Genomic DNA, 27,834 nt, shown 5'->3' on the forward strand with positions numbered 1-27,834 from the left:
GAATATCCCACAATCTGGATTTTACTGATTATACCCACATGGAATAATATTGTGTAATACATTACTCAGATTTCCTGCCAATTGGTTACTCTATCTGGAATGCTTGACTTGCCTTAAACCAAATGTTTTCCACAAGAATTCTTCCTGTGCTTTCATCAGACAGCACTTGATTATCAGTTATCTTTTTTGTGATGTTAACAACCATTGATGATCATTGCCTAGATCCATTATTTCTTTAGAGTTTGCTAATTGATAATAATCTCATTCTATTTCTGAATTATGATTCATATAAGAAAGGCATGTTAAATTTTTGGGCAGGGGTGTCTTTATTTACTAGTTTCAATATAATGTGTTTGCTTTCTAGTATCCTTTAAAGTTGACTAATAAGGACTTTTTTCCAAATATGTTTACTTAAATGTCTAAATATCTAAATCATGAACTTAAAAACATATTTAATGTGTTTAATCTGTTATAGTTAGTATTTTTATTGATACTCAAATTATTCTATCTTTGATGAGTGAAATCTCTTCAGATTAGTTTCTGACCTTTTGACATAACTTCAGTAATCTTCGATAGCTTCTTTGCTTTACAGTATACCAAGATATTCATGTTCATTTTATATATTATCTGACCCAGACCTAGATGCAATAGGTTCTTCTCACTAATGAATTAATCATTGTTTCTAGGCTGTTCTGTTACCAAATCTATCAATCTACCTATTTACCACAGCTGTTAACTCAGGAAACAAATGGGTGAACCTTGGCTCACTGTGGCAGCCAACTCCTTCACCCTAGGGAAGCCAGAGAGGGCTGGACAAATTTAAAGCATAGCTCCTGGCTGAGTTTGCCAACAAACTTGGGTAAACTCATCACAAGAGAAACCAATAACTCAAGAGGCAGAGGTTTGGAAAAGAGAAAGGGAGAAATTTATTTGGAGTCCTGGCAGCTGGGGAAGGTGGCAGGCTTAAACCTTAACAACTGACCTCTCCGCCTACAAGATGGACACCTAGAGTTTTATTATGAGGAGAGATTCAGGGGTGTGTGTACAAGACAGCAGGCAACACGTCATCATGGGTGGAGGTCAGTATGTGTTCATCCCATAGTCATGGCCAGGGAAGGGAACACATGGAATGTCATCTTCTAGGCATTCTGTTGCTATCAGGGCTTTTCTGGTCTGGCATCTTTGGATTTTCAGGTCATTGCAAAACACCTTCATCAATGCCTCAAGAGAGTACAATAAAAAATAAATACAGTGGGGGTGCATGGGTGGCTCATTGGGTTAAATATCCAGTTCTTGATTTCAGCTCAGGTTATCATCTCAGGGTCATGAGATCCAGCCCCATGTTGGGCTCTGTGCTGAGAATATTTTAAAAATATTCTCTCCTTCCTAGAAGTAACTTCTAAGAGCTTTTTATTTTCCTTTTAGATTTTAAAAAAATTTTTTTAAGGATTTTATTTATTTATTTGAGAGAGAGTACAAGAGTGAGAGAGCGAGCAGGAGCTGGGGGAGGGAGGGTTGAGCAGAGAGCCTGATATGGGGCTGGATCCCAGGACCCCAAGATCATAATCTGAGCTAAGGGCAGATGTTTAACCAACTGAGCCACCCAGGCACCCCTTCTTCTTAGATTTTTGAAAACTTGATGATCTTGAGGATCTTGAATATGCCTTTCTTTTGAATTATTTTTCCAGAAAAATTATGTCATTTCAATAATCATATTTTTTAGTGTATTTACTTATTTATTTATTAAAGATTTTATTAATTTGTCAGAGAAGGAGAGAGAGAGAGCACACAAGCAGGCAGAGGTGTAGAGAGAAGCAGGCTCCCTACCAAGCAAGGAGCCCGATGCGGGACTCGATCCCAGGACCCTGGGATCATGACCTGAGCCGAAGGCAGCGGCTCAACAGACTGAGCCACCCAGGCATCCCTAGTGTATTTATTTTTAAGTAATGTCTTCACCCAATGTGGGGTTTGAACTCATGACCCTGAGATCGAGAATCACATGTTACCAGTTGAGCCAGGAAGGTGCCCCTGAAGTTATCATATTGGAATGATCATTTTAATATAAGATTACCTGTGTCAAATCATTGAAAGTAGGTTTATATATGTCAAAATTTGATTTTTTATTAATAGCTAATATTATTGAATATTTACAGTGTTAGTTATGCTACTATATGCATTCATTGCTCATTGAATCCTAACAGTCATATCTCATTTTATGAATAAGGAAACTGAGGCTTAGTTTAAGTAGCTTGCTCAAGTTCCCATACTTTTTAAGAGGTAGGGCTCAGACTTTGGACTATTTCCTCATCAGACTATTCTTAATCATTCTTGTATTTTTCACATTGTTGGTATTTTTCCTCTCATTACCCTTATTATTTGTAGGATTAGACTGTATTTTCTAGGTCTGTCTGATTTTTTTTTTTAAGATTTTATTTATTCATTTGACAGACAGAGATCACAAGCAGGCAGAGAGGCAGGCAGAGAGAGAGGAGGAAGCAGACTCCCTGCTGAGCAGAGAGCCTGATGCGGGGCTCAATCTCAGGAACCTGGGATCATGACCTGAGCCGAAGGCAGAGGCTTTAACCCACTGAGCCACCCAGGCGCCCCTGATTGTTATTTATTTTTAAAGATTTTATTTATTTATTTGGGAGAGAGAGTGAGAGAGAGCATGAAAGGAGAGAAGGTCAGAGGGAGAAGTAGACTACCCCCCCCAAGCTGGGAGCCCAATGTGGGACTCGATCCCAGGACTCCAGGACCATGACCTGAGCCGAAGGCAGTGGCCTAACTAACTGAGCCACCCAAGTGCCCTGTCTGATTGTTACTATAATGCTTCTCTTCCTGTTTTCCTTTTTTTTTTTTTTTTTTAAGATTTGCTGTTTATTCTGTTTATTTGGTTTGTTTTATAATGAGCTTGGCTAATAAACATTTCTGGAAGTCAACAGGGAACTTTGGAAACAATAGTTGTAACTGGCATAGGATTCTTATCCTGTTTATCCATTTCTCATATATATACATATATGAGAAAATAGCATTTTCTACTCAAATTTGTGTTTTTGATGATGGAATGTTACAATGGAAGTACCCTGGGGTGCTTCGCTGGCTCAGTTGGTAGAGTATGCGACTTGATCTTGATCTCAGGGTCATAAGTTCAAGCTCAAGCTCCATGTTGGAGGTAGAGTTTACTTAAAAATAATAATAATAAGGGGCGCCTGGGTGGCTCAGTGGGTTAAGCCGCTGCCTTCGGCTCAGGTCATGATCTCAGGGTCCTGGGATCAAGCCCCGCATCGGGCTCTCTGCTCAGCGGGAGCCTGCTTCCTCCTCTCTCTCTGCCTGCCTCTCTGCCTGCTTGTGATCTCTCTCTGTCAAATAAATAAATAAAATCTTTAAAAAATAATAATAATAATAATAAATTATGGGACACCTGGGTGGCTCAATTGGTTAAGCATGTGACTTTGGCGAAGGTCATGATCTTGCAGTCCTGGGATCCAACCCTGTGTGAACCTGCTGTAGGCTCCATGCTCAACTGGGAGTCTTCTTGTCCCTCTGCATCCTTTCCCCCCCCCACCCCCACTCATTTTCTCTCTCAAATAAACAAGTAAATTCTTTAAAAATAATAATAATAATAATAATAATAATGATATATTTAAAAAATAAATAAGTAGGATCACCTGTGTGGCTCAGTTGGTTAAGTATCTGACTCTTGATCTTGGCTCATGTCTTGATCTCAGTCTTGTATTGTGAGTTCAAGCCCCATATTGGGCTCCATGCCTGGAGCCTACTAAATAAGTAAGTATAGTCCAGACTCTATGTTTTAGTGAGAAAATTAAAGCCAGGGACATGATATGACTTTCCCAAGGTAATGTAAGTAGTGACAGAACCACAGTTGTAAAATAGGTCTCCTGATTCCTAGTCTACTGGTTTTTCCACTTATTCTGATAAACTTTCCCAAATACTACTAAACTTAGTTCACCCTTTTCTTTCCTTGGATATCATCTATTCATTATACTTATTTTCCTTTGAAATGGCTCTGGGGGGGCGCCTGGGTGGCTCAGTGGGTTAAGCCGCTGCCTTCGGCTCAGGTCATGATCTCAGGGTCCTGGGATCGAGCCCCGCATCGGGCTCTCTGCTCGGCAGGGAGCCTGCTTCCTCCTCTCTCTCTACCTGCCTCTCTGCCTGCTTGTGATCTCTCTCTGTCAAATAAATAAATAAAAATCTTTAAAAAAATAAAATAAAATAAAATGGCTCTGGGGTGTTGAAAGGAATTTCAGGTTCAAAACGAAAAAAAACTAGAACAATTCTAACTTAATACTAAATAGTCCCTAGTTCAAGTCATTTAACAGAGCATCAATTTCCTCTTTTTAGGATGAAAATAATAGTCCTTACATATCTCATAGTGTTACTGCATGGCCAAAATAAGACAGTATATATTACCACAAATAGTGTCAATCTAACACTATTATATTTAACACTATTATTGTATTATATTTAACACCATAATATTATCACAAATAGTGTCATTAAACAATGAGTAGTTTTTCAAAAGATTATCTTTGTTAAATAGGTTAATTGAAAAAGAACTATAGGATTCTAGATGTAGAAACAAGCATAGTAAAACTCTCTTAATAATTCCCACCTCACTGAATTGTTAGAATTAACCTATATTTTCCATTACCCTTGTAAAATATACTGATATCTACAGCACAAAAAATGCTCTTTCCTGTCCATAAACTTCAGATCCTGAGAATCGATTGATAAGCTTACCAAGAAGTATTTGTCTTGTTTATCTAGTTGAAGTTGTTATAATTGCATAATTTAATTTAATATCACATAAACTGATGAAAATTAGTTCAAAGACAAAGTTATTTCTGTGAACATTGTAAGGAACAGCTAGGGAAAACTTGATAAAGGTGAGTTTATTTTTAAAAATTCTTTCAAATTTGGTATGGCTGAGACAACCACAGGGAAATCTTTCATGAAAATCTAGAAGGATTCTTTGTTCATATTACTTGAAAGTTTCTTTGTTGGGACTCCTGTGTGGCTCAGTTGGTTAAACATCTGCCTTCAGCTCAGGTTGTGATACCAGGGTTCTGGTATCCAGCCCTATGTCAGGCTCCTTGCTTCCTCTGCCTGCCACTCCCCTCACTTGTGCGCTCTCTCTCTCTCTCTCTGTCAAATAATAAAATCTTTTAAAAAAGTTTCTTTGTTAAAAAAAAAAAGTTTCTTTGTTTATTCCACCTTATAAATACACAAAATTGTATCAGTAGATCCTCTCAAAAGTAAAGACTTCAGATTGACATTCAAAAATTTGCAAATTAAAAAAAAAAACAAAAAAATGTGCAAATTAAAATCCACTATGTGTTTTAATTTTTTTAAATATTTAAACTGTGTTGGGTTCAGATAAGATTCTTCATTTTAAGCTTTTTTTTTTTATTAAAGGACCAACTACTGATATTGCTCATATTGAATAAAAAGCTTTCTATTCTATTGTAACTCAGTTGAAGAGAAGTTGTTTCAAGTATTGGTTTGTAGTTATAAACTCAGGTTTTGAAATCAGACAGATTTGGGTTTGCATTTTGGCTTTGCACTTGTTGGGTATATGACCCTGGGAGTTACATAACCTTTACGACCTTCAATATCTATATCTGCAAAATAACATGATAATTGTTATAATCATTCTTTTTTAAAAGATTTTATTTATTTGACAGAGATCACAAGCAGGCAGAGAGAGGAGGAAGCAGACTATGCTGAGCAGAGAACCCGATGCAGGGCTCGATCCCAGGACTCTGGGATCATGACCTGAGCTGAAGGCAGAGGCTTTAACCCACTGAGCCACCCAGGCACCCCAATAATTGTTATAATCATTAAAAAATGTATATAAAGAACAGAGTGCTTGTCACACAGTATGTATGCAAATGTCCACTGCTTTTTTATAACTGAAACTAAATTTTCTTCTTTCTCTTTTTTTTTTTAAGATTTTATTTATTTATCTGAAAGAGAGAGAGAACATGAGCAGGGCAGAAAGTGTCAGAGGGAGAGGGAGAACCAGGCTCCCTGCTTTGCAGGGATGGATCCCAGAACCGTGCATCATGACCTGAGCCAAAGGCAGATGCCTAACTGACTGAGCCATGCAGGCACCCCTGTAATTGAACTAAAATTTCTTTCTTATTAAGAATAGCTTCTCGGGGGGCGCCTGGGTGGCTCAGTGGGTTAAGCCGCTGCCTTCGGCTCAGGTCATGATCTCAGAGTCCTGGGATCGAGCCCCGCGTCGGGCTCTCTGCTCAGCGGGGAGCCTGCTTCCTCCTCTCTCTCTGCCTGCCTCTCTGCCTGCTTGTGATCTCTCTCTGTCAAATAAATAAATAAAATCTTAAAAAAAAAAAAGAATATGTTCTCAATAATGAATGATACTTAATATTAGAACAAAAATGAACTAGCCAGATTCTTCAAGGCAGATATCAAATGCTGCTTCCCCAAAAGCTTGATCATCCCAATCAAAAGAGATCCTTTCCTCTGGACTCCGTGCCACCGTATCTGAACTGTTAATAACCAAAGTCAGTGAAGTAATGTTTATAATTATTATTTCAGCTCTCTGTATACAGTGAAAACTCGTTGAGATCAAGGATCATGTATCAGACTCTAGTATATAGCATCGTGTATAATGAGTGCTTAAGAAACGTTTTGTTGAATAGAGTGAATATTTTAGGTTTTTGAGAGGGATAAAATGATTTTTGTCAGAGTTCATAAAAAACAGATTTTAATGTAAATGAATTTTGGCATTTGAAATATTAATAGTACATGATGTAGCAAAGAGGAAGCTGAAATCAGTTATCTTTATCTCAAAACACACTATAAATTAACACCATAGGGTTCTAATTAAAAATCGCAGATTTTCAGGGGCACCTGGGTGGCTCAGTGGGTTAAGTGTCAGATTCTTGGTTTCGGCTCAGGCTGTGATCTCAGAGCCTGAGATTGAGCCCAGCCTCAAGCCATATTGGGCTCCATGCTCAGCAGAGAATCTGCTTGTCCCTTTCCCTCTCCTCTTCCCCCCAGCTACCAGCCCTGCCACTGCTTGTGCCCCCATCCCAAATAAATAAATAAATAAAATCTTTTTTTTTAATTGCAGATTTTCAGTAATCTTTATTTTCTTTTCTAGAGTATTCCAGACAGAATCTCATATGAAAATAGTAAGAAAGTCAGAAATTGCAGGTAAATATGTTATTGCTATCCCTGCCAAATCTGTTTTCTGTTAAATTTTACTGTAACTATTTAACCAGGTAACAGGTAAAACTGTCTTATTGCGTAAAAAGTATAGCTTGAGCTATGGGGGCAGGAAGTAAGGTGGATAGTTAGTAATTTTCTTTTTTTTAAATGTTGTTAATGTTTTTTTGTTGTTGTTGTTAATGTTCTTATGCAATTTTTCTAATGCCTTATCAGTATATCCTTGAACAAATTTACTTTTTATTTTATTTTTAGAAACAGAAGTGGGAGAAAATGTTCTGTTTATACAGTAAGTAAAGAAAATGTGATTCGAATTATATTTTAAAAGCTCTTTATTCCTATCAAATGCAGTGTTGTTGTTGTTGTTGTTTTTAAAGATTTTATTTGTTTTTTGACAGAGATCACAAATAGTCAGAGAGGCAGGCAGAGAGAGAGGGGCAAGCAGGCTCCCCACCAAGCAGAGAGCCCAATGCGGGGCTCAATCCCAGGACCCTGAGATCATGACCTGAGCCGAAGGTAGAGGCCCAACCCACTGAGCCACCCAGGCGCTCCAAATGCAGTGTTTTTTTGTTGTTGTTGTTTTTAATTTATTTTAAAAATATTTTATTTATTCATTTGAGAGAGAAAGAGAGAGCACAAGCATGGGTTGCAGTGGCAAGGGGAGAGTAGGCTCCCCACACTGAGCAGGGAGCCCAACACTAGGCTCAGTCCCAGGACCCTGAGATCATGACCTGAGCTGATGGCAGATGCTTAACAGACTAAGCCACCCAGGCACCCCAAATGCAATGTTTTCTAAATTAATAGTCTTTTTAAAAAATTTCAGTGACCCTTTTGTGGAATACTTAGGATTAATTTAGAAAACAGATTCTTTGCAGAATTTAATATGCAGCTATCTCTGATTAAGTGTGTGCATTATATAGCTTATCCTTTTAACAGAATGATGAAACACTCTACTTTCACAAAAAACTCCTTAAATACAAGTTAGTACAAAACAATAAACCAAGTTTTCAGTTTTTTTCATTAGTTTTTCTTATTATATTAATATATAGAAAAATAAATACCGGGGCGCCTGGGAGCAGGGAGCCCAATGTGGGCCTTGATCCCAAGACCCTGGGATAGAGCCCCTCATCGGGTTCCCTGATCAGCAGGGAGCCTGGGTCTCCCTCTCCCATTCTCCCTGCTTTTGTTCCCACTCTTGCTGTCTCTCTCTGTCAAAAAAATAAGTAAAATCTTAAAAAAAAAAAAAAAAGGCAAAATAATCCAAACATTTATCAACTGGTGAATGGATAAACAAGACATATACCCACAAAAAATATTATCAGCAATAAAAAGTAATAAACAGTTGATATATGCAACAACAAGGTTGGGTCTGAAAAACATTATGCTAAGTATAAAAAAAAAAAAGCCAGGTACAAAAGACCACATATTATATGATTCCGTTTATATGAAATATCCAGAAAAGAAAGCTATAGTCAAGAAGTAGATTAGTGGGGCGCCTGAGTGGCTCAGTGGGTTAAAGCCTCTGCCTTCGGTTCGGGTCGTGATCCTGGGGTCCTGGGATCGAGCTCCATATCGTGCTCTCTGCTCAGCCGGGAGCCTGCTTCCTCCTCTCTCTCTCTGCCTGCCTCTCTGCCTACTTGTGATCTCTCTCTGTCAAATAAACAAATAAAATCTTTAAAAAAAAAAAAAAGAGAAATAGATACCAATTGCTCTTAAACAAATGGAAAGATGCTTATTTTCATTCATCATAAGAGAAATATAAAGTTAGCTTATTATTGAGCTATAGTTTTTCATCTAATCAATTAAGAATATAGGTAAGGGACACCTGGGTGGTTCAAACCATTAAGCCTCTGACTTAAGGTCAAGTCATGATCACAGGGTCCAGGGATCTAGCTCCATAGTCAGCTCTCAACAGGGGGTCTGCTTCTCCCTCTCCTTCTGCCCCTCCCCCTGTTTGTACACTCCCTCTTTTTCTCAAATAAATAAATAGAACTTAAAAAAAAAAAGAATATAGTTAAAAAGTCACTCATTGCTAGTGGATATAAATTGAAGAAGGCTGTTGGCAGTATCATTCAAAATTTCAAATACACATGCCCTTTGATCAGTAATTTCACATCCAGGAATTTATTTCAAGATACTTGTAAATGTTTAAAATGATGAACATATAAGGTTATTCACTGCAGTGTTAATTGTAATAGCAAAGGATGTATGGGCACCTGAGTGACTCAGTCGGTTAAGGGTCTGCCTTTGGCTCAGGTATGATCCCAGGGTCCTGGAATTGAGTCCCACTTAGGGCTCCCTGCTGCTTTGCCTGCTTGTGCTCCTCTCTCTCTCTGTCAAATAAATAAAATCTTTAAAAAAATAGCAAATGATGTAAAAGATCCTAATGATCTATCAATAAGGGACTGGTTAAATAAATTATAAATTTTCCATGTAATGGACTACTGTTGAGCTGGAAAAAATATTCTTTTTATATACTGATTCAGAAAATTCTGAATTCTTTTTATATACTGATTCAGAAAATTCTGTGAGGAGCTTAGGCTCCTCACAGTTAACCACAACTGAATGTAGAGCCCAGCATGGGGCTTAAACTCAACAACCTTGAGATCAAGACCTGAGCTGAGATCGAGTCGGATGCTTAACGGATTAAGCCATTCAGCGGCCCTGATAATTTTAGATGTCTTTGCAGAAACTTAAATGTATATCCAAGTGCATATTTATCTTTAGTTTTTGTTCTTAACAAGACAAAAATGAGAACACTTAATGTCTTATAGCACTTTCTATGTTGTTACATATAGATATACTTCAGTCTTTCATAATTTGTTAAATGTTTGCATCAACATTCAGTCAGCTCCTTGATGATGGATATTTGGGTTGTTTTCTTTTATTTGCTTTTTTTAAAGGCTAAACCTCTAGAAAATGAATTGCTTTGTAGGTTGTTCTTTTAAAAAAAGCATATTTTAAGCATTTTTTATGGTACCTTGAAATTGACAAAACCTTAAGACCAATCTGAAAAGGGTCCTTTAACTGCCTTGTAATTTTTTCTGCCAGAGTTAGATGAGTCTTTTTACAGATGTCATATTTTTCTGCCAGTTAGTCTATGAAAACCTTTCACCTTCCCTACTCTTTCAAATGTTGTGATTCTTGGTAATTCTTTGGGGTATAGATTTTTACAATACTTTTTAATTTTTAGGAGTAAGAATCCAGAAGATAACTACTGTGAGATTACTGGTGAGTATGACCAGAATACTTTTCTTACCACATAACTTTCTCTTCAGCCAAATTTTATACAAAGTAATGTGTAAAAGAACTATGGGAAAAAGTGTAAATAGCTCTGTTCTTTATACAAAATCTTCAGTATGAAATTTCACAAACTTACTATTATTTCTGCCAGACCTGCTGTTCTACTTGTTTTCTTTATTTTGGATTCCCAGTCATTCATTCACTCAAGTCAGAAATAAAGTCATTTTTGAACTTTTTCCTCATTCCCCATATCCATTTGTCTTTACTCTCTATTCTTTGTCTTAAATATCTTACAAATCTTTTATCTCCTCTCCATTCCTTCTGCCACTGTTTGAGTTCAAATCTTTATTATTCATTATTCTTTCATAGGCTATTATATTTAGTTTCTTTTTTTTTTTTTAATATTTTATTTATTTATTTGACAGAGAGAGATCACAAGTAGGCAGAGAGGCAGACAGAGAGAGAGAGGAGAAAGCAGGCTCCCTGCCAAGCAGAGAGCCCGATGTGGGACTCGATCCCAGGACCCTGAGATCATGACCTGAGCCGAAGGCAGAGGCTTATTAACCCACTGAGCCACCCAGGCACCCCTATATTTAGTTTCTTATCCCTATAATCCATTCTACATATTTCTAAATCTGATATTACCTCCCAACTTAAAATTATTCAATGACACTTTTTTCCTTACAGGATAAAACCCACATTCTTTGGCATAGATTTTGAAAGCTCTTTAAAAATTTGACTTGGGGGCACCTGGGTGGCTCAGTGGGTTAAGCCTCTGCCTTCGGCTCAGGTCATGGTCTCAGGGTCCTGGGATCAAGCCCCGAGTTGGGCTCTCTGCTCAGCAGGGTGCCTGCTTCCCTTCCTCTCTCTCTCTGCCTGCCTCTCTGCCTACTTGTGATTTCTGTCTGTCAAATAACTAAATAAAATCTTTAAAAAAAAAAATTTGACTTGACTTCTCCCACCTTATCTCTTGTCCTTTATAGATATTTTATTCTATCCCATGAGGAAGTATTTATAGATCCCCATGTCGACTTTTTTTTTTTTATCCATTTGTAAATGCTGTTTTTTCTCTCTGAGGTGTCCTTCCTACTCCACGTTGCCTATCAATCTTCTCATTTTTCACCTAACCTAGTTTTTCACGTGCGTAACCTCAGTGCTATTCAGTGTAGCCAGTCCAGGGTGCCTGGAGCTGTTGGTGGAGCATGCAACTCTTGATCTCAGGGTTGTGAGTTTGAGCCCCACATTGGGTGTAGAGATTACTTAAAAATAAAATCTTAACAAAATCAAAAACAAAAACAAAGTAGCTAGTCCACAAACTGTTATAATCCATGACAGAAAAGGAGCTTCTGCTAGAATATAAATCAACTATGGCAGTAAGCTACTGTTTAGTTATCTGACATTTTTTTCATAGCAAAGCTTTCTTGATGAAGGAAATATCACATAATTTACATTGGCTATGGTCTCCTTATTTCTTCATGAACTGGTAACAAGCAGTTCACAGACTGGCACCACAAATCATCAAGTTGTACTGGCTTAAATGGAGCCTTTTCTGACAAAACCAAGGAGTCATTCTGTCCTGTAATGTTACAATACCCCTTTTATTTCTCAGTCTTTTGTAGAATTTATCACATTGTGTTTACTTCTGGCTCTTTAATTGAACTAGGAACTCTGAATCCAGAAATTTTGTCTGTTCTTTGTGGCGTAGTAGGGAGTTGAGTTTTGAGGCACATAATAGGTACTGAGTAAGTATTTGTTGAATAAATGAATGAAAGCTTATTATATAAGTAAGATTTTTAACAAAAGACCTATAATTACTTCGTCATATTTGTCAAGATTGTCATTAACTCTTTAAAATGTTCCGAAGATTTTTGTGCTGAGCACTGGGTGTTATATGAAGTGTTGAATCACTGTATTGTACATGTGAAACTAATATTATGCTGTTAAAGAAATGGAATTTAAATAAAAACTTTTTTAAATGTTTTAGAGATTTGCCTTAGTAAGCTTAAGTATTATAAAATGTATTTCCTGTTTTATTGCAGCATCTTCAGTCCCTTCTTTATTTCCAAAGTCCATCCGTTATCTAAATCTTTATATTTCAGTTCTAAAGTATCCTGAGTCTATCCTTTATTTTCTTTCTCATTTTCTTTTTCCCAAACAGAAATTCTCTTCCTGTTTGTATCTGCATTATTCCAGCAGCTCCTCATTGGTTCATCTTCTCTTAAATCTACTTTTTTCCTCCTTCTCCGGAGTTATTTTTATAAAATGCACATCTCATCACGGTGACATCTGGATTCTTTAAGATAGAATAAAAGATGCTTCAAAATCTTACTTTAACATTTCAGTCTCATGAATTGGTACTCTTTACCATGTAACCTATACTATCTAGGGAATAAAAATAAAGAAGTAAAGGGGTAAAAAAGTAGTCCAAACTTTCCACCTTTAAAATTCCCCCTTTAAAATCACCACATCCTAAAAATATTTCAGTCACATAGGGAATACAGTAATCACAGATCTCTCTGTCCCTAAAATGGGACAATTATAAGTTGTTGTTGTTGTTGTTTAAGATTTATTTAGGGGCACCTGGGTGGCTCACTTGGTAAAATGTCTGACTTTGGCTCAGATCATGATCTCAGGATCTGTGATCAAGCCCCACATCAGCCTCCATGCTCAGTAGGGACTGCTTCTCTCCCTCTTCCTCTGCCCCTCCCCTTACTTGTGCTGTCTCTCTCTCTCTCAAATAAAGTCTTTTTTAAAAAAATAAAATATTTAAGAGAGAGAGAGGACATGGGGTAAAAGGCAGAGGGAGAAGGAGAGAAGCAGACTCCCCACAGTATGTGGAGCCCAGTGCAGGGCTTGATCTCAAGACCCTGAGATTAGGACCTGAGCCAAAATCAAGAGTTGGTGATTTAACCATCTGAGCCACCCAGGTACCCCAAGGGTCAATCAGAAGTCTTAATGAAATTTAATACTTAAGTCCTTATGAAGGGCTTATTAACTGATAAAACTTCAATAAATAGGGCGCCTGGGTGGCTCAGTTGGTTAAGCAACTGCCTTGGGCTCAGGTCATGATCCTGGAGTCCTGGGATCGAGTCCCACATCGGGCTCCCTGCTTAGCAGGTAGTCTGCTTCTCCTGCTGACCTCTCTCCTCTCATGCTCTCTCTCATTCTGTCTTTCTCTCTCAAATAAATAAAATCTTTAAAAAAAGATATTATTAAAATAAACTTCATAAATACTTATAAATGATGAACAATATAAGGAAAGAAAAATCAGGCTCTTGGTGATATATATTTTTTTTGTTATTGACTGTAGTTTTTTTCCTCTTTTTCAATAGGGATGAACACATTGCTTTGTGCTCCCATTCAGACCCAGATGCAACAGAGGGAGGTATGAGTTCATGTACATGCCTTTTATTTTACTCTCCCTTATAGTTAACACACAAAAAATTTAATAGTTGTGGCATGATTTAGGGATTACTTACTCAAGTAGACCAGCATAGACTGGAAAACTTCCTACCTTTTCAGTTAAATTAAGGACAGTTCAATCATTGCCAGTTTAAATAATAGGGAAATATATTAATTATATCAGAACTTGTCAAACTGTAATGGGCATGTGCAGGATTTTCTTAAAATATGGTTTCTTTTTCAGTATATCTAGGGCAGGCCCTGAGATTCTATACTTCTAACAATCTCCTGTTGATACTAGTGCACTAGGTCACAGACCATACTTTGAGTAGCAAGGAGTTAGACTGTTTCCTTACAAATAAAGCCACTGCATTAAGATTCAAAGAGAACCCAACTTCCAAGAGTAGAGTGTACTATAAATTAGCCATCATGCTCTTAGCCCTTTCTAAGTCTATTTTACTTAAAATGAGAATGACCTATCTAATATAGTAATTAGAGTTTTCATTATAGTTACATTTGATATTGTCAGTCTTTTTCATTTTTAGTCATTCTAGTTGGTGTATAATTAACCTTGATCTTTTATTTGTTGAAAAAAACTGAAAGCATTTACAAACTTTGAAAAAAAATGTAATAACAAATTATATGCTACATACCACACCACTGTTTCAAACAAACCAGTGTATAATGAAACCATCATTGAGGATTATTTATATAGTACTATATATAGTACATATTATAAAATACCTTTCTAAAAGGTTGCATTTGATCTGATCTCCTATATTTTGCTTTCATTATAGATTTCAATTACAGAATACAACCACGAAAGGAAACATGCAAATGACCAAACAGTCATCTTTTCGGATGAAAACCAGATGGACCTAACAAGAAGTCACACCATAATGATTAACAAAGGCCTTTTAGATTGTACTAAAAGTGAAAAGTCCACTAAGATAGATACTACATCATTTCTGGCTAACTTAAAGCTCCATACTAAGGATTCAAGAATGAAAAAAGAATTAAATTTTTCCATGGATCAAAGCACTTCTTCAGAAAAGAAAATAAATTTTAATGACTTCATAAAAAGATTGAAAACAGGAAAATCTAATGCTTTTCCTACAGGACCTGATAAAGAAAATTTTGAGATATCTGTTCATCCCAAAGAATCAAATAGGGCCTCTTCTGTACATCAAATGCATGTGTCTCTTAAGGTAGATGAAAATAGTAATAATATGACTAGAATCTTTAGAGAACAAGATGATGGGATGAATTTCACCCAGTGTCATACGGCCAATATTCAGACTTTAGTTCCCACATCCACTGAGGCCAGCTTAAGGGAATTTAAAGGTGATGATATTACAATTTATGGCAATGATTTTATGGACTTGACAACTAATCACACTATACAGAATTTACCCTCAGCAGATAATTTATCTAATATAGAAAATCAAACTCAAAATGTCATGATGGAAGTTATGACAGATTATGGAACTGAAGATCCAGAAAGGAAGACAGTCTTTAAGAATAAACCAAATGCTCCTTTTCAAGACCCTTCTTTAAACCCTAATGGTGAAATACATATTACCAAAAGTCATATTACAGGGATAGAAACTCATATAGCCACACAGACTTCTAACCAAGATGCCAGCACTTTGGCCATAATCCCAGGATCTATATGTTCCAGCTCAGCTACTCAAGATTATAAGACATTTTTCTGTTCTAGTAGTAATGATGCCATGGAACTGACCAAGTGTCTCTCAGGTATGAGAGAAGTGAAGAATTTGCTGAAGAATGATAGTAATTATTCTAAAACTTACCCCAATCCAGATGCCATCTCTCTTCTCACAGAGAAAACTATTTATTCAGGAATGGATAACATGGACATTACCAGGAGTCATACAGTTGTGATAGATAATCAGATTTTTAAAGAAGATCACACAAATACACAGAGAGCAGACACACCAATATCTGAAAAAGAAATGATGCTCCAAAATCTCATAAGCAGGTCAGAGGATGGGGAAATGAATATAAATTGTAGCTTAGTTCCTCATGTACCTAAGGGAAGATTACAGCAGAGCCTGGCAAGTTCTTTGTCTATTTCATTGACTGGCAAAAAGACTGAAATTTTCGCAGGTGAAGATATGGATTTGACTAAAAATCATACAGCTAACTTGGGAAGTCAATCTCCTCTTGTATCTTGCAATCTAATATCTGAGAATACTAGTAAATTTCACTCTCAAAGCAAAAGCCCTTCAGATGAATGGAAAGAAATGACCAAAAGTCATGTTGAACCATCCCAACAGCCAGACATAATATCTAAAAACATTCCAACTGACACCTGGAGTAAAGAAAAAGATCAAGTTTTAAAGACTGCACCCTATCTTGGTAAAGATTCTCCTCAGTCAGCTGATATTAATCAAGACATAGCAACAAGCCACAGAAATCTTGAGAAACAAATAGAACTGGGAAATAACAGAAATACAGTTTCATGTGAGGCATCTTTGTTTCCTACCACAGAGCCACTATTTTCATTAGAAGAACAGTCTACTGTGAAAAATCACAATATTGCTGTTAACAGTTACACAGTGAAATCTGTATCGGGCCGGAATTCTAAACTGCCTGAGCCACTGAGGAAAAGTGTAGGCAATCCCACACCTGACTGTTCCCATAACAAGACAATTATTTGTTCAGAGGAGGAACAAAATATGGATCTAACCAAGAGTCACACTATTGTCATTGGATTTGGTCCTTCTGAAGTACAAGAATTGGGTAAGACTAATTTAGAAAATACTAACTGCCAGCTAACAACAGTAGACAGAAAGATAGCTGTAAATGTTGAAAAATGTAATAAAAGTCCTACAGAAAAAACTGGAATATTTGTTTCTAATGATAATATAGACGTTTTAGAAGACAAAAGCATTCAAAAACTTGGATTTCTGAATGAAAATCAAGATGTCAAAATTTATGGAAGAAAAAATGTTGGCAGGCAAAAAGTTAATAAGACTATTGTATTTTCAGAAGGTGATGAGAATGATATGGATATCACCAAGAGTTATACAGTAGAAATAAATCATAAAGCTTTATTATATGAACAAGATTCCCATTTGACAGAAACTTCTAAAACTGTTTTGTATACATGTGGGCAAGATGACATGGAAGTCACTAAAAGTCACACAACTGCCTTAGAATGTAAAACTGTCTCACCAGATAAAATAACCACTAGGCCTATAGAAAAAACTATAATGTTTATAGATAATTACAATGAGCTGGAAATGACAAAGTCCCACACTGTTTTCATTGACTACCAAGCAAAGGAGAGGACTGTGCTTACAGACAGACTTGACTTTGAAGTATCCAAAAGGAATAGCCTAGAAAAGCCAAAAGTGTCACCTGCTTCTACTGAGGAGAATGTTTCCTTTCCAGAGAATGGTGAAAGTGACCATTCAGCAGCAAAAGTCAATGAGCTAACACTAGCAAGGGGATGGTCTAACAATGGTCCTGTAGAGAAAGCTGTAGGATTTATAGCTGGTGATCATATGGAAGTGTCTAAATCAAGTTTTTGGGAAAATAATGAAGATGTACAGAAGCCTGAATTTCTGAATGAAACTATAGCAGGCAAAAGTCAGAGAAGAAAGAGCCTTAGACTAAAAAATAACAAGACTGCTGCATTTTCTAAAAATGATAAAAGTGATATGGATATCACCCAGAGCTATACAGTAGAAATAAACAAAACTGCCCTGGAAGATAGAGAGAATTCCCATTTGGTACCTTTGGCAGGAGATTCTAAAACTGTTTTGTATACATGTGGGCAGGATGACATGGAGATGACTAGAAGTCACACAACTGCCTTAGAATGCAAAACTGTCTCACCAGTTAAAATAACTACCAGGCCGATAGAAAAAACTGTAATGTTTGTAGATAATCACAGTGATCTGGATGTCACCAAGTCCCATACTGTTTTCATTGATTGTCAAGACACGGAGAAAGTTCTTCAAGAGTACCCTAAATTTGGAATAGCTAATGGAAAAATCTTGGGCATTTCTTTTCATAATGATGGTAGCTCTGTTCAAGAAAACATTGAAAAACAAGCACTGGCGGTAGAAAACAAAATTGTTCTTTACACTAAGCAAAAGCATCATGTGATACCTTCTGTTCCTACTAATACATTGTCTGGGGGTCAAAGTGAGTTAGAAATTATCAAATTCAAAAGCACTGTGGATGAAGAGGTCATGGGGAGTGTTGTAGACCAGGCCTGTACACTGGAAAAAGCCAAAATTGGAAACTGTCAGTTAAGTAGTACAGAAAAAAGAAATAAGGATTTTACAAATAGTCATGCAACTGCTATGTGTGGATCCAGTGATAATTATTCCCGTTTACAAAATGCTATTTCCTGTTTTGATAATGTGGAGGGGAATGCCATGACCTTAGGTGATAAAGATGAAAAGACCAGTAATTGTCCAGTGCAAAATGACCTTACTTATGTAAACAATTTAGCCAATGAATATTACTTGAAATCTAAGGGACTACCTCTCTCTGCTTCTTATTCTTTGTTAGAAAAGGAAAAAGTGACTCGAACCACTATCAAAGGACAGCCAGACTGTGTTAAAACAGTGCTCAAAGATCAAGATCTGATTAAGGAGCCCCCAAATTTAATAGCTAATCAGACTTTACTACCTAGTCAAGATCTGGGGGAGATAACTAAACCTAATCCAAAACGAGTATCTTTTAAACTCCCAGAAGATCAAATGGAGGGCTTTGTTGATATGCCAGAACATAATTTAAAGATGACCTTTGTTGATGATGTTTGTGTTACTTCTCAGCCTCATCTCTCAAGCCAGCTACCTCTATTACCTCAACAAAGACAGATAATTGTGAATAAAGATGAAACGATATCATCTCATGCTGGAAATAAGAATTTAAATATTGTCACAGAAAATTCCTCTGTACCTACATGTGAAAATGAGTCCAAAATGCTCAATAATGACCAACAGTTTACTATACCCTGTAAAAAAGAGCCAAGGAAGAATATTCAGGCAGCTAAATGTAATACAGATTTCCACAGTAATTCAGACTTGCCTAAGCAAGTTATTCAAACTCATGCTAATTCTAGAGAAGCATTGGATCCTGCAATTGCATCTAATACTGCAAGTTTTAGTAGTGTCAGATCTAATCTGAATAATTTGAATGGAAAACCTGAAGAATTTTTAAATTTCCAAACTCCTCATGTACCACCTTCCCCAGAACAATTACTTGGATTAACAAATAAGGCACACAATCATATGAGTATAGTGCAAGCTACAGAAATACATAGTATTAACACAATGCCCAGCAATGTTGAAGATGATAGAGATGAAGAAAGTAAAATTTCTCATAATGGAACTGAAACTAACTCTGTACCACTCACGACAGTTGTAAAAGATAAAGTGAGGCGATGTTCCCTGGGAATATTTTTGCCCAGATTGCCAAACAAGAGAAATTGTAGTGTCACTGGTATTAATGACCTGAAGCAGTTTCAAGCAGACGCAACTGATTTAAATCACTTAGAAACTCAACCAGTCTTCAGTAAGGAGTCAAGCATTGAATTTGGTGCAGCTAAACTGACCTTAAGTCCATCTCAATATATAAATGAGGAAAACCTTCCTGTATATCCTGGTGAGATTAATTCCTCAGATTCTATTACCATAGAAACTGAGGAGAAGTCTTCGATTGAGACATATCAAAAAGAGGTTTCACCATCTGAAAATAAAATAAGAGAAATCTGCAATAGCCAAAAAAGAACCTGGATACAAGAAGAGGATGATATGCAGAATGAGAAAAAAATCAGGAAAAGTGAGATTAGGTTTAGTGATACTGCACAAGATCAGGAGGTAAGCTCTGTCTTGAACTAAGGAATGTGTTTTTAAGTTATGAGTGTTGAATTTTAATTTTAGTCTAGAATGAGCAGGAATTGATTATTTCCAATTACAGAGCTAGGGAAATATTCCTATTTAGAATGTTAAGGGATTATTTGACTAATAGCTAGACTTAAAACAAATCACAAAAAATGAAATTGGAAGTAGTACAAAAATTAATGTAATTGTGCAATCTGTCGTGGTTTTGCATTAGGAGAAACTCTCAGCAGGGTATATGTAGTTTGAAAAGTTAAATTCAGTCTAAATATCTGAAGGGTAAAAAAAGCCTTTTTGTTAGACAAACTGCATGAAGAAAAGCTCACCTGAATTTTCTTGGCTTATGAGGATATGTAAAAGCTGAGAGTTCATTTCTTTAGTGGTTGAGAGAATGCCTAGGTCAAGCCCAGTATCTCAAGGTGAAGAAGTGAGAATTTGAATTTATGAAAAGAGGTTATAGATTGTTTTAGAGGTTGAGGGAACATTCATTTGAATAACTTGGAGAGACTAAAACCTGTCATTCAAACTGAGTTTTATAGATGGAGAAATGAAGATTAGAAAGTATCAGAAGGCGGCACCCGGGTGGCTCAATTAAGTGGCTGCCTTCAGCTCAGGTCATGATCCTAGGATCAAGCCCCATGTCAGGCTCCCTGCTGAGTAGGGAGTCTGCTTTTTCCTCTGCCTCTCCCTACTGCTTATGCCCTCTCTCTCAAAAATAAATAAATAAAATCTTTTTTAAAAAAGTATCAGAAGTTCATAGAAAACAAAATTTAATATGTGAGTAAGCTTAGAAAAATATTTCATTAGTTCTGTAATATGAGGTCCTGAGGAAATGGTTCCTCTGTGAAGCTTTGAGAATGTAGTACCAGTGATAGAAAATTTATAACTGAATGGATTATATGAAAATTAGTATTATTTTGTTCAGTAGATATTGACTATCTCCTGTGTCCTAAGTACTGTTTAGGTGCTTGGACTACATCACCAGGAATTTAGAGGAAAAAAAAAAATCTGTTTTCATGGAGATTACATTCTAACATTTAGACAAAGGTTATATTGTCCTCAAAAACATATGTAAGGGGGCACCTGGGTGGCTCAGTGGGTTAAAGCCTCTGCCTTCGGCTCAGGTAATGGTCCCGGTGTCCTGGGATCGAGCCCCACATCGGGCTCTCTGCTCTGCGGGGAGCCTGCTTCCACCTCTCTCTCTGTCTGCCTCTCTGCCTACTTGTGATCTCTGTCTGTCAAATAAATAAATAAAATCTTTAAAAAAAAAATATGTAAGTAGGTAGATGAAAATGGCATTTAAGGCTGTAAAGTCATGGTTAAAATGATAAAAGCAGGACCACATCACTTATTTGACATCAGCCAAAGGAGTCTTAGTCACTTGGGGAAAAAGTCTAAAACCTGGAAATAAGTTTTTTTGTTGCTGTAGCCAGAGTCACTATGAATAGCCAATATTCTATGCTAGTTTATTTCAATGTGGTAGTCGTGACCCTAGTGACTAGTAGTTAAATAATGGAATAGGTCAACGTTTGGCAACTCATAGGATCTGGCTTTAACTTAGACACATCTGAAAAACAATTTGCTTATACAGTATAATGTACAAGCTAATTTCTATATATTTCTATAGATTCTTTTTATTATTTTTTATTTTTTTTTTTATTTTTTTATTTGACAGAGAGAGATCACAAGTAGTCAGAGAGGCAGGCAGAGAAAGAGAGAGGAGGAAGCAGGCTCCCCACTGAGCAGAGAGCCCGATACTGGACTCAATCCCAGGACCCTGAGATCATGACCTGAGCCAAAGGTGGAGGCTTAACCCACTGAGCCACCCAGGCACCCTGTTTCTATAGATTCTTAAATAAAATTACTTTGAACTCTAGGGGGACCTGTTTAGCTCAGTCAGAGGAGTATGTGACTCTTGATCTCAGGGTTGTGAATTTGAGCCCCATGTTAGGTGTAGAGATTACTAAGAAAAATAAACTTAAAAAAAATTAAAATAAAATTACTTTGAATTCTAAAGGCCTGATAAATTGCTATTACTTATTCTAATTTGTTACTAAGATATTTCATATGATTGTAGATAAATTTTATGAAGTAGTCCTTGTTAGTGTTCAAAAACAATTATTTTAAGTGTAGAGAGTCATAACTTTAGGCTGATGATGTTTCTTAACTGATAATTTCAGGTTTTTGATCACCATGCTGAAGGGGATATAGATAAAAATGCTAACAGTATTTTGATAAAAAGCCTGAGCAGGACACCATCTAGTTGCAGCAGTTCTCTTGATTCAATCAAGGCCGATGGGACCTCTCTCGACTTCAGCAGTAAGATCTTCATGAAGACTAAATAATAGAAGTCATCTGCTTACTTGACAATAATAAATGTATTTCAATTCAGAAGATATTTGAAATTATTTAAGCTTTTTGGGAGTTATACATAGTTGATGAGTAAAATAATTTTAGTTTATTTTTAATGTTTAGTTATTTTAATAAATTGAGAAGTGATAGACCATAAAGAGTAATTTTCTTAAGAAGCTTATAATTAGGGGTGCGTGGGTGGCTCAGTTGGTGAAGCATCTGCCTTCAGCTCGGGTCATGATGCTGGGATCCTGGGATTGAGTCCTGCGTTGGGCTCCCTGCTTGGCTGGGAGCCTGCTTCTCCCTCTGCCTGCCACTTCTGCTTGTGCACGCTCTCTCTCACTCTCTGTCAAATAAGTAAACAAAATCTTTTAAAACAATCTTATAATTAGTGGAAAAATATTGGATGGGATCTTAAAACAATAGTATACTTCACCCTATAAGTGACTCTTCCCAAAAAGATCCTAGTCGATAACTTTAAGAGCATGAACCACACATAAATCTGAATGATAATTAAAATTAAGCTTACACTTTAATTTTGACTTATCACCTGAATTTGCTTTACTTCTAGCACAGCACAATAGTCAAATGGAATCACAGTTTCTCAGAGACACTATTTGTGAAGAGAGCTTGAAGGAGGTATGTTAAACTATTTCTCATTCCTAATGCAACTATAGTCCGTTTTGTTTTCCAATTTTTTTGTTGTTGTTTTCAATTTTTAAATTTTTTAAAAATTATGAAATATTCGGGGCTCCTGGGTGGCTCAGTGGGTTGAGGCCCTGCCTTCAGCTTGGGTCATGATCTTAGGGTCCTGGGATCGAGCCCTGCATCGGGCTCTCTGCTCAGTGGGGAGCCTGCTTACCCCCTCTGTCTCTGACTGCCTCTGTGAGTACTTGTGATCTCTGTCAAATAAATAAATAAAATCTTTTAAAGAATTTTAAAAAATTATGAAATATTCAACTATACAGAAAATTAGCTTTTTTGTTAAGGACCCAGCATGGTGATTGATTATAGGGAGTAGAAACCACAATTAGAAGACCTGTATTTTGTTGTTTGTTCCCAATTCTGTTGTCACTGAATAACCTTAAGAAATAATACTAAATAAAATCTGTTCATGTATAACTTACAAATATTTGGATATTTCCACTAACATATGCAAAATACTACACACTATTTAGAAGCAAAATGGGCTGGTTATAATCAAAATGACCTCACCTTGAATATTGTGCAAACTTTTTTCTTTCCTCAGAAACTGAAAGATGGGAAAATTACGTTAAAGGAGTTCTTTATACTTCTTCAGGTCCACATTTTGATACAGAAACCTCGACAGAGCAATCTCCCAGCCAAAGTAAGTGCAGTTTCTTGGCAAAATAGTTATCTCAGTTAAGATGTATTATACTTGTTTATTAAAGTGCATCAAAACAAGTGTTTATTCAAAAATAGAAAAATAATCTAAGGAAGCATATTTTCTTGCAGGAAGTTTTTCTATAGTAAGTGCATTGTGGTTAGCATAAAAATTGTTTTTGTGGGGGACACCTGGATTCAACTCTAACATCTGACTCTTGATCTCAGCTGAGGTCTTGATCTCAGGGTTATGAGTTCAAGCCTTGTGTTGGGACTCCAGCATAGAGCCTTCTTAAAAACAAAGAAATTAGAGGGTTTTTTGCTAATATAGACTTTTATAAGGTAAAATTTTATTTTTTTCTCATTCCTTGCCATGTATTTTGTCTTTGATACTTTTTCCTGAACATATGCTTTTTCCCCCACTATATAAAAATCCAAATACAGAAGAAGGTTTTATTTTTATTTTTTTTTTTATTTTTTTTTAAAGATTTTATTTATTTATTTGACAGAGAGAGATCACAAGTAGGCAGAGAGGCAGGCAGAGAGAGAGGAAGGGAAGCAGGCTCCCTGCCGAGCAGAGAGCCCGATGCGGGACTCGATCCCAGGACCCCGAGATCATGACCTGAGCTGAAGGCAGCGGCCTAACCCACTGAGCCACCCAGGCGCCCCAGAAGAAGGTTTTAATAAACATTTTTCAAAATCAAAACTATGTGAGGTTATATAATATTTGAGTTGTACAATCAACAAATTCATTTAAAAGATATGTAGAAAAATTTGTGTCAGTTAATAGGGATATGTTTTTCTCTTAAGTCTGTCAAACATTTACAAAAATTAATTATGCCCTTGGCCACAAAGAAAACATTAACAAATAGAAAAAAATGGAAATTTTAGGGACAACATCATCTGATCTTAATCCAATAAAATTAGAATGAATAAAAGGACTATAACATTCTTAACTCCTTGGAATTTAAGAAATACACTTGTAGATAACTCTGAGATCAGAGATGAAATCAAGACTGTTAAGAAATCAAAGTAAAGGGGGCACCTGGGTGGCTCAGTGGGTTAAGCCGCTGCCTTTGGCTCAGGTCATGATCTCAGGGTCCTGGGATCGAGTCCCGCATCAGGCTCTCTGCTCAGCGGGGAGCCTGCTTCCCTCTGTCTCTCTGCCTGCTTCCCTGTCTACTTGTGATCTCTGTCTGTCAAATAAATAAATAAAATCTTTAAAAAAAAAAAAAAGGAAATCAAAGTAAAGGAGAATATTTAATACCAAACATATGAGACACACAGCAAAAATTATACTTAGCAGGAAATTAAAAACCTTAGATAACATTGTTATTATAGAAGAGAATCTAAAAACAAAGGAATTTTTAATGCTCACTTTAAGAAATTAGAAAAATGAATAATAAAACCCATTAGGGGCGCCTGGGTGGCTCAGTGGGTTAAGCCTCTGCCTTCGGCTCAGGTCATGATCTCAGGTTCCTGGGATCGAGCCCTGCGTCAGGCTCTCTGCTTGGCGGGGAGCCTGCTTCCTCCTCTCTCTCGCTGCCTACCTCTGCCTACTTGTGAGCTCTGTCTGTCAAATAAATAAAATCTTTAAAAATAAATAAATAAAATAAAATAAAATAAAACCCATTAAAAAAGCAAGAAGACAGGGGGCGCCTGGGTGGCTCAGTGGGTTAAGCCTCTGCCTTCAGCTTCAGGTCATGGTCTCAGGGTCCTGGAATCAAGCCCCACATTGGGGGGGGTCCTCTGCTCAGCAGGGAGCCTGCTTCCCCCCCTCTCTCTGCCTGCCTGTCTGCCTACTTGTGATCTCTCTCTCTCTGTTAAATAAATAAATAAAATCTTTAAAAAAAAAAAAAAAAGCAAGAAGGCAGAATTAATACAAATAAATGGTAAAGCTAATGAAACAGGAAGCAAAAATTAGTAGAAAGAACAGCAAATCCAAAAGCTGGTACTTTGAAAAGACAATAAAATAAGAAAACCCTTAAAGAGGGTGCCTGGGTGGCTCAGTGGGTTAAGCCGCTGCCTTCGGCTCAGGTCATGATCTCAGGGTCCTGGGATCAAGTCCCGCATTGGGCTCTCTGCTCGGCAGGGAGCCTGCTTCCCTCTCTCTCTCTCTGCCTGCCTCTGTCTACTTGTGATCTCTCTCTGTCAAATAAATAAATAAAATCTTTAAAAAAAAAAAGAAAGAAAACCCTTAAAGAGCATAATTAAGAAAACAGAGAAGGCTAAAGTATAGATGGTTAGGAAAGAAGACATGTCCAGAGAGTAAAAGAATTTTTTTAATCCATCAACTCGACAACAAATTTTAAGACCTAGATGATTATTTAGCAAAATATAAATTACCAAAGTTAACCTAAAAACTGGAAAACTTTTATTATCATTGAAAATTTTATTTTGTAATTTGTCTTAAAATAATCACTAGATCCAAATGAGTTCTAGCTAACTTTTAAAGAATGGACCTACACGATGGCACCTGGCTGGTTCAGTCAGTAGAGCATGTGACTCTTGGTCTCAGGGTTGTGAGTTTAAGCCCCACATGAGGCATAGAGCTTACTATAAAAAAAAATTGAAGGAAGTAAAAAGGGGGAGGGAAGAGGGAGAAAATAAACAAGGGAGGAAGGAAGGAAGGACGGATGGACCCACACAAATATGGACATTTGGTTTATGATAAAGATGCCACTGCAGGAAGTGGTCTTTTCTGTAAATGGTGTTGCATCAGTTGGTTATCTATAGGAAAAAATGAGCTTTGTCCCGTAGTTCACACTATACACAAAAATTAAGTCTATATAACACCAAAAACACAAGTGACAAAAATTGGCCTTCATCAAAGAAATTTCTGTGTTACATGGGGGTACCTGGGTGGATCAGTCAGTTGGGCATCTGACTCTTGACTTCATGATCTTTCAGGGTTATGAGATCAAGCCTCATGTCAGGCTTGCACTGGGCATGGAGCCTGCTTAAGGTTTTCTACCCATCTCCTCCGTTTGCTCCTGCTCTCTCTCTCTCTCTCTAAAGAAAAACAAACAAAATACTTCTGTGGTACAAATGATACCATCAAGAGAGTGAAAAGACAACCAACAGAATGGGAAGAAGCATTGGCAAATCATACATTTTATAAAGGACTTGTACCCAGAATATATCAAGAACTTTTCAACTCAGTAATAAAAAGACAACCCAATTTTAAAAATAGTCAAAAGGATCTGAATGAACATTTCTCTGAAGAACACATACAAATGACAATAAGTATGGGGAAACGTTTTCAGCATCATTAGTCATTAAGGAAATGCAAGTTAAAACGACAATGAGGGGTTCCTGGGAGGCTCAGTCAGTTGAGCATCTGACTCTTGGTTTTGGCTCAGGTCATAATCTCAGGATCCTGAGGTTAAGCCCTAGTTGGAGCACCAAGTCAGACTCTATGTTCAGCAGGGAGTCTGCTTGAGATTCTTTCATAGTTCCTCTCCCTTTGCCCCTCCCCTGCTCACATGCACTCTCTCTGTTTCTCTCACTCTAAAATAAATAAATCTTTCAAAATAAATATATAAATAAAACTACAATGAGTTACTACTGCACACCCACTATAATGGCTGTAATCAAAAAGAAAATAAAAAGTGTTGGCAAGTATATAGAGAAATTAGAATTTTCATACATTGCTGGTGGCAATGGCATTTCATACATTGCTGGTGGCAATGGCACAGCTACTTTGGAAAACAGTTTGTCAAAAAGTTAGACATAGGGGTGCCTGGGTGGCTCAGTGAGTTAAAGCCTCAGAGTCCTGGGATCTAGCCCCGCATGGGGCTTCCTGCTCAGCAGGAATCCTGCTTCTCCCTCTCCCACTCCCCCTGCTTATATTCCCTCTTTTGCTGTTTCTCTCTGTCAAATAAATAAATAAAATCTTAAAAAAAAAAATTAAAACTATTTAGAGGTGCCTGGGTGGCTCAGTCAATTAAGCACGTGATTTCAGCTCAGTTCATGATTCTGGGGTCCTGGGGTCTAGCTCTGCCTTGGGCTCCCTGCTCAACAGAGAGTCTGCTGCTCCCTCTCCCACTCCCCCTGTTCATGCATTCGTGCTCTCTTTCTCTCTCATAAATAAATAAATAAAACTTTTAAGAAACAGCTATGTAGAAATAAATCAATTCCAGTATTGTATATCTAAATGTGAAGTATAGGGTCACCCGGGTGGCTCAGTAGGTTAAATCTTCTGCCTTCAGCTCAGGTCATGATCCCGGGGTCCTGGGATTGAGCCCCACATCGGGCTCTCTACTCAGCCGGGAGCCTGCTTCACCCTCTCTCTCTGCCTGCCTCTCTGCCTACTTGTGATCTCTGTCTGTCAAATAAATGAATAAAATCTTTAAAAAAATTAAATGTGAAGTATAGGGGTGCCTAGATGAGT

At 37.1% G+C, this 27,834-nt stretch overlaps 1 protein-coding gene across 2 annotated transcripts in view; it reads left to right on the forward strand.

The window, feature by feature from the left end:
• Nucleotides 1–27,834, forward strand: part of KNL1 (kinetochore scaffold 1) — a 71,399-nt gene that overhangs the window by 22,869 nt on the left and 20,696 nt on the right. For both annotated transcript variants that reach the window (XR_007128748.1, XM_047737718.1), the window contains exons 6-13: nt 7,151–7,203; nt 7,471–7,504; nt 10,409–10,446; nt 13,791–13,843; nt 14,658–19,724; nt 21,926–22,064; nt 22,669–22,736; nt 23,347–23,445. Coding sequence is in view for 1 of the 2 variants with exons in the window: in XM_047737718.1 (XP_047593674.1) it covers nt 7,151–7,203; nt 7,471–7,504; nt 10,409–10,446; nt 13,791–13,843; nt 14,658–19,724; nt 21,926–22,064; nt 22,669–22,736; nt 23,347–23,445 (5,551 nt within the window). In the remaining variant the exon portion in view is untranslated. The remainder of the gene's footprint in view (nt 1–7,150; nt 7,204–7,470; nt 7,505–10,408; nt 10,447–13,790; nt 13,844–14,657; nt 19,725–21,925; nt 22,065–22,668; nt 22,737–23,346; nt 23,446–27,834) is intronic.

The sequence above is a fragment of the Lutra lutra genome, chromosome 7 (assembly GCF_902655055.1).
Source record: "Lutra lutra chromosome 7, mLutLut1.2, whole genome shotgun sequence".
Lineage (NCBI taxonomy): Eukaryota > Metazoa > Chordata > Mammalia > Carnivora > Mustelidae > Lutra > Lutra lutra.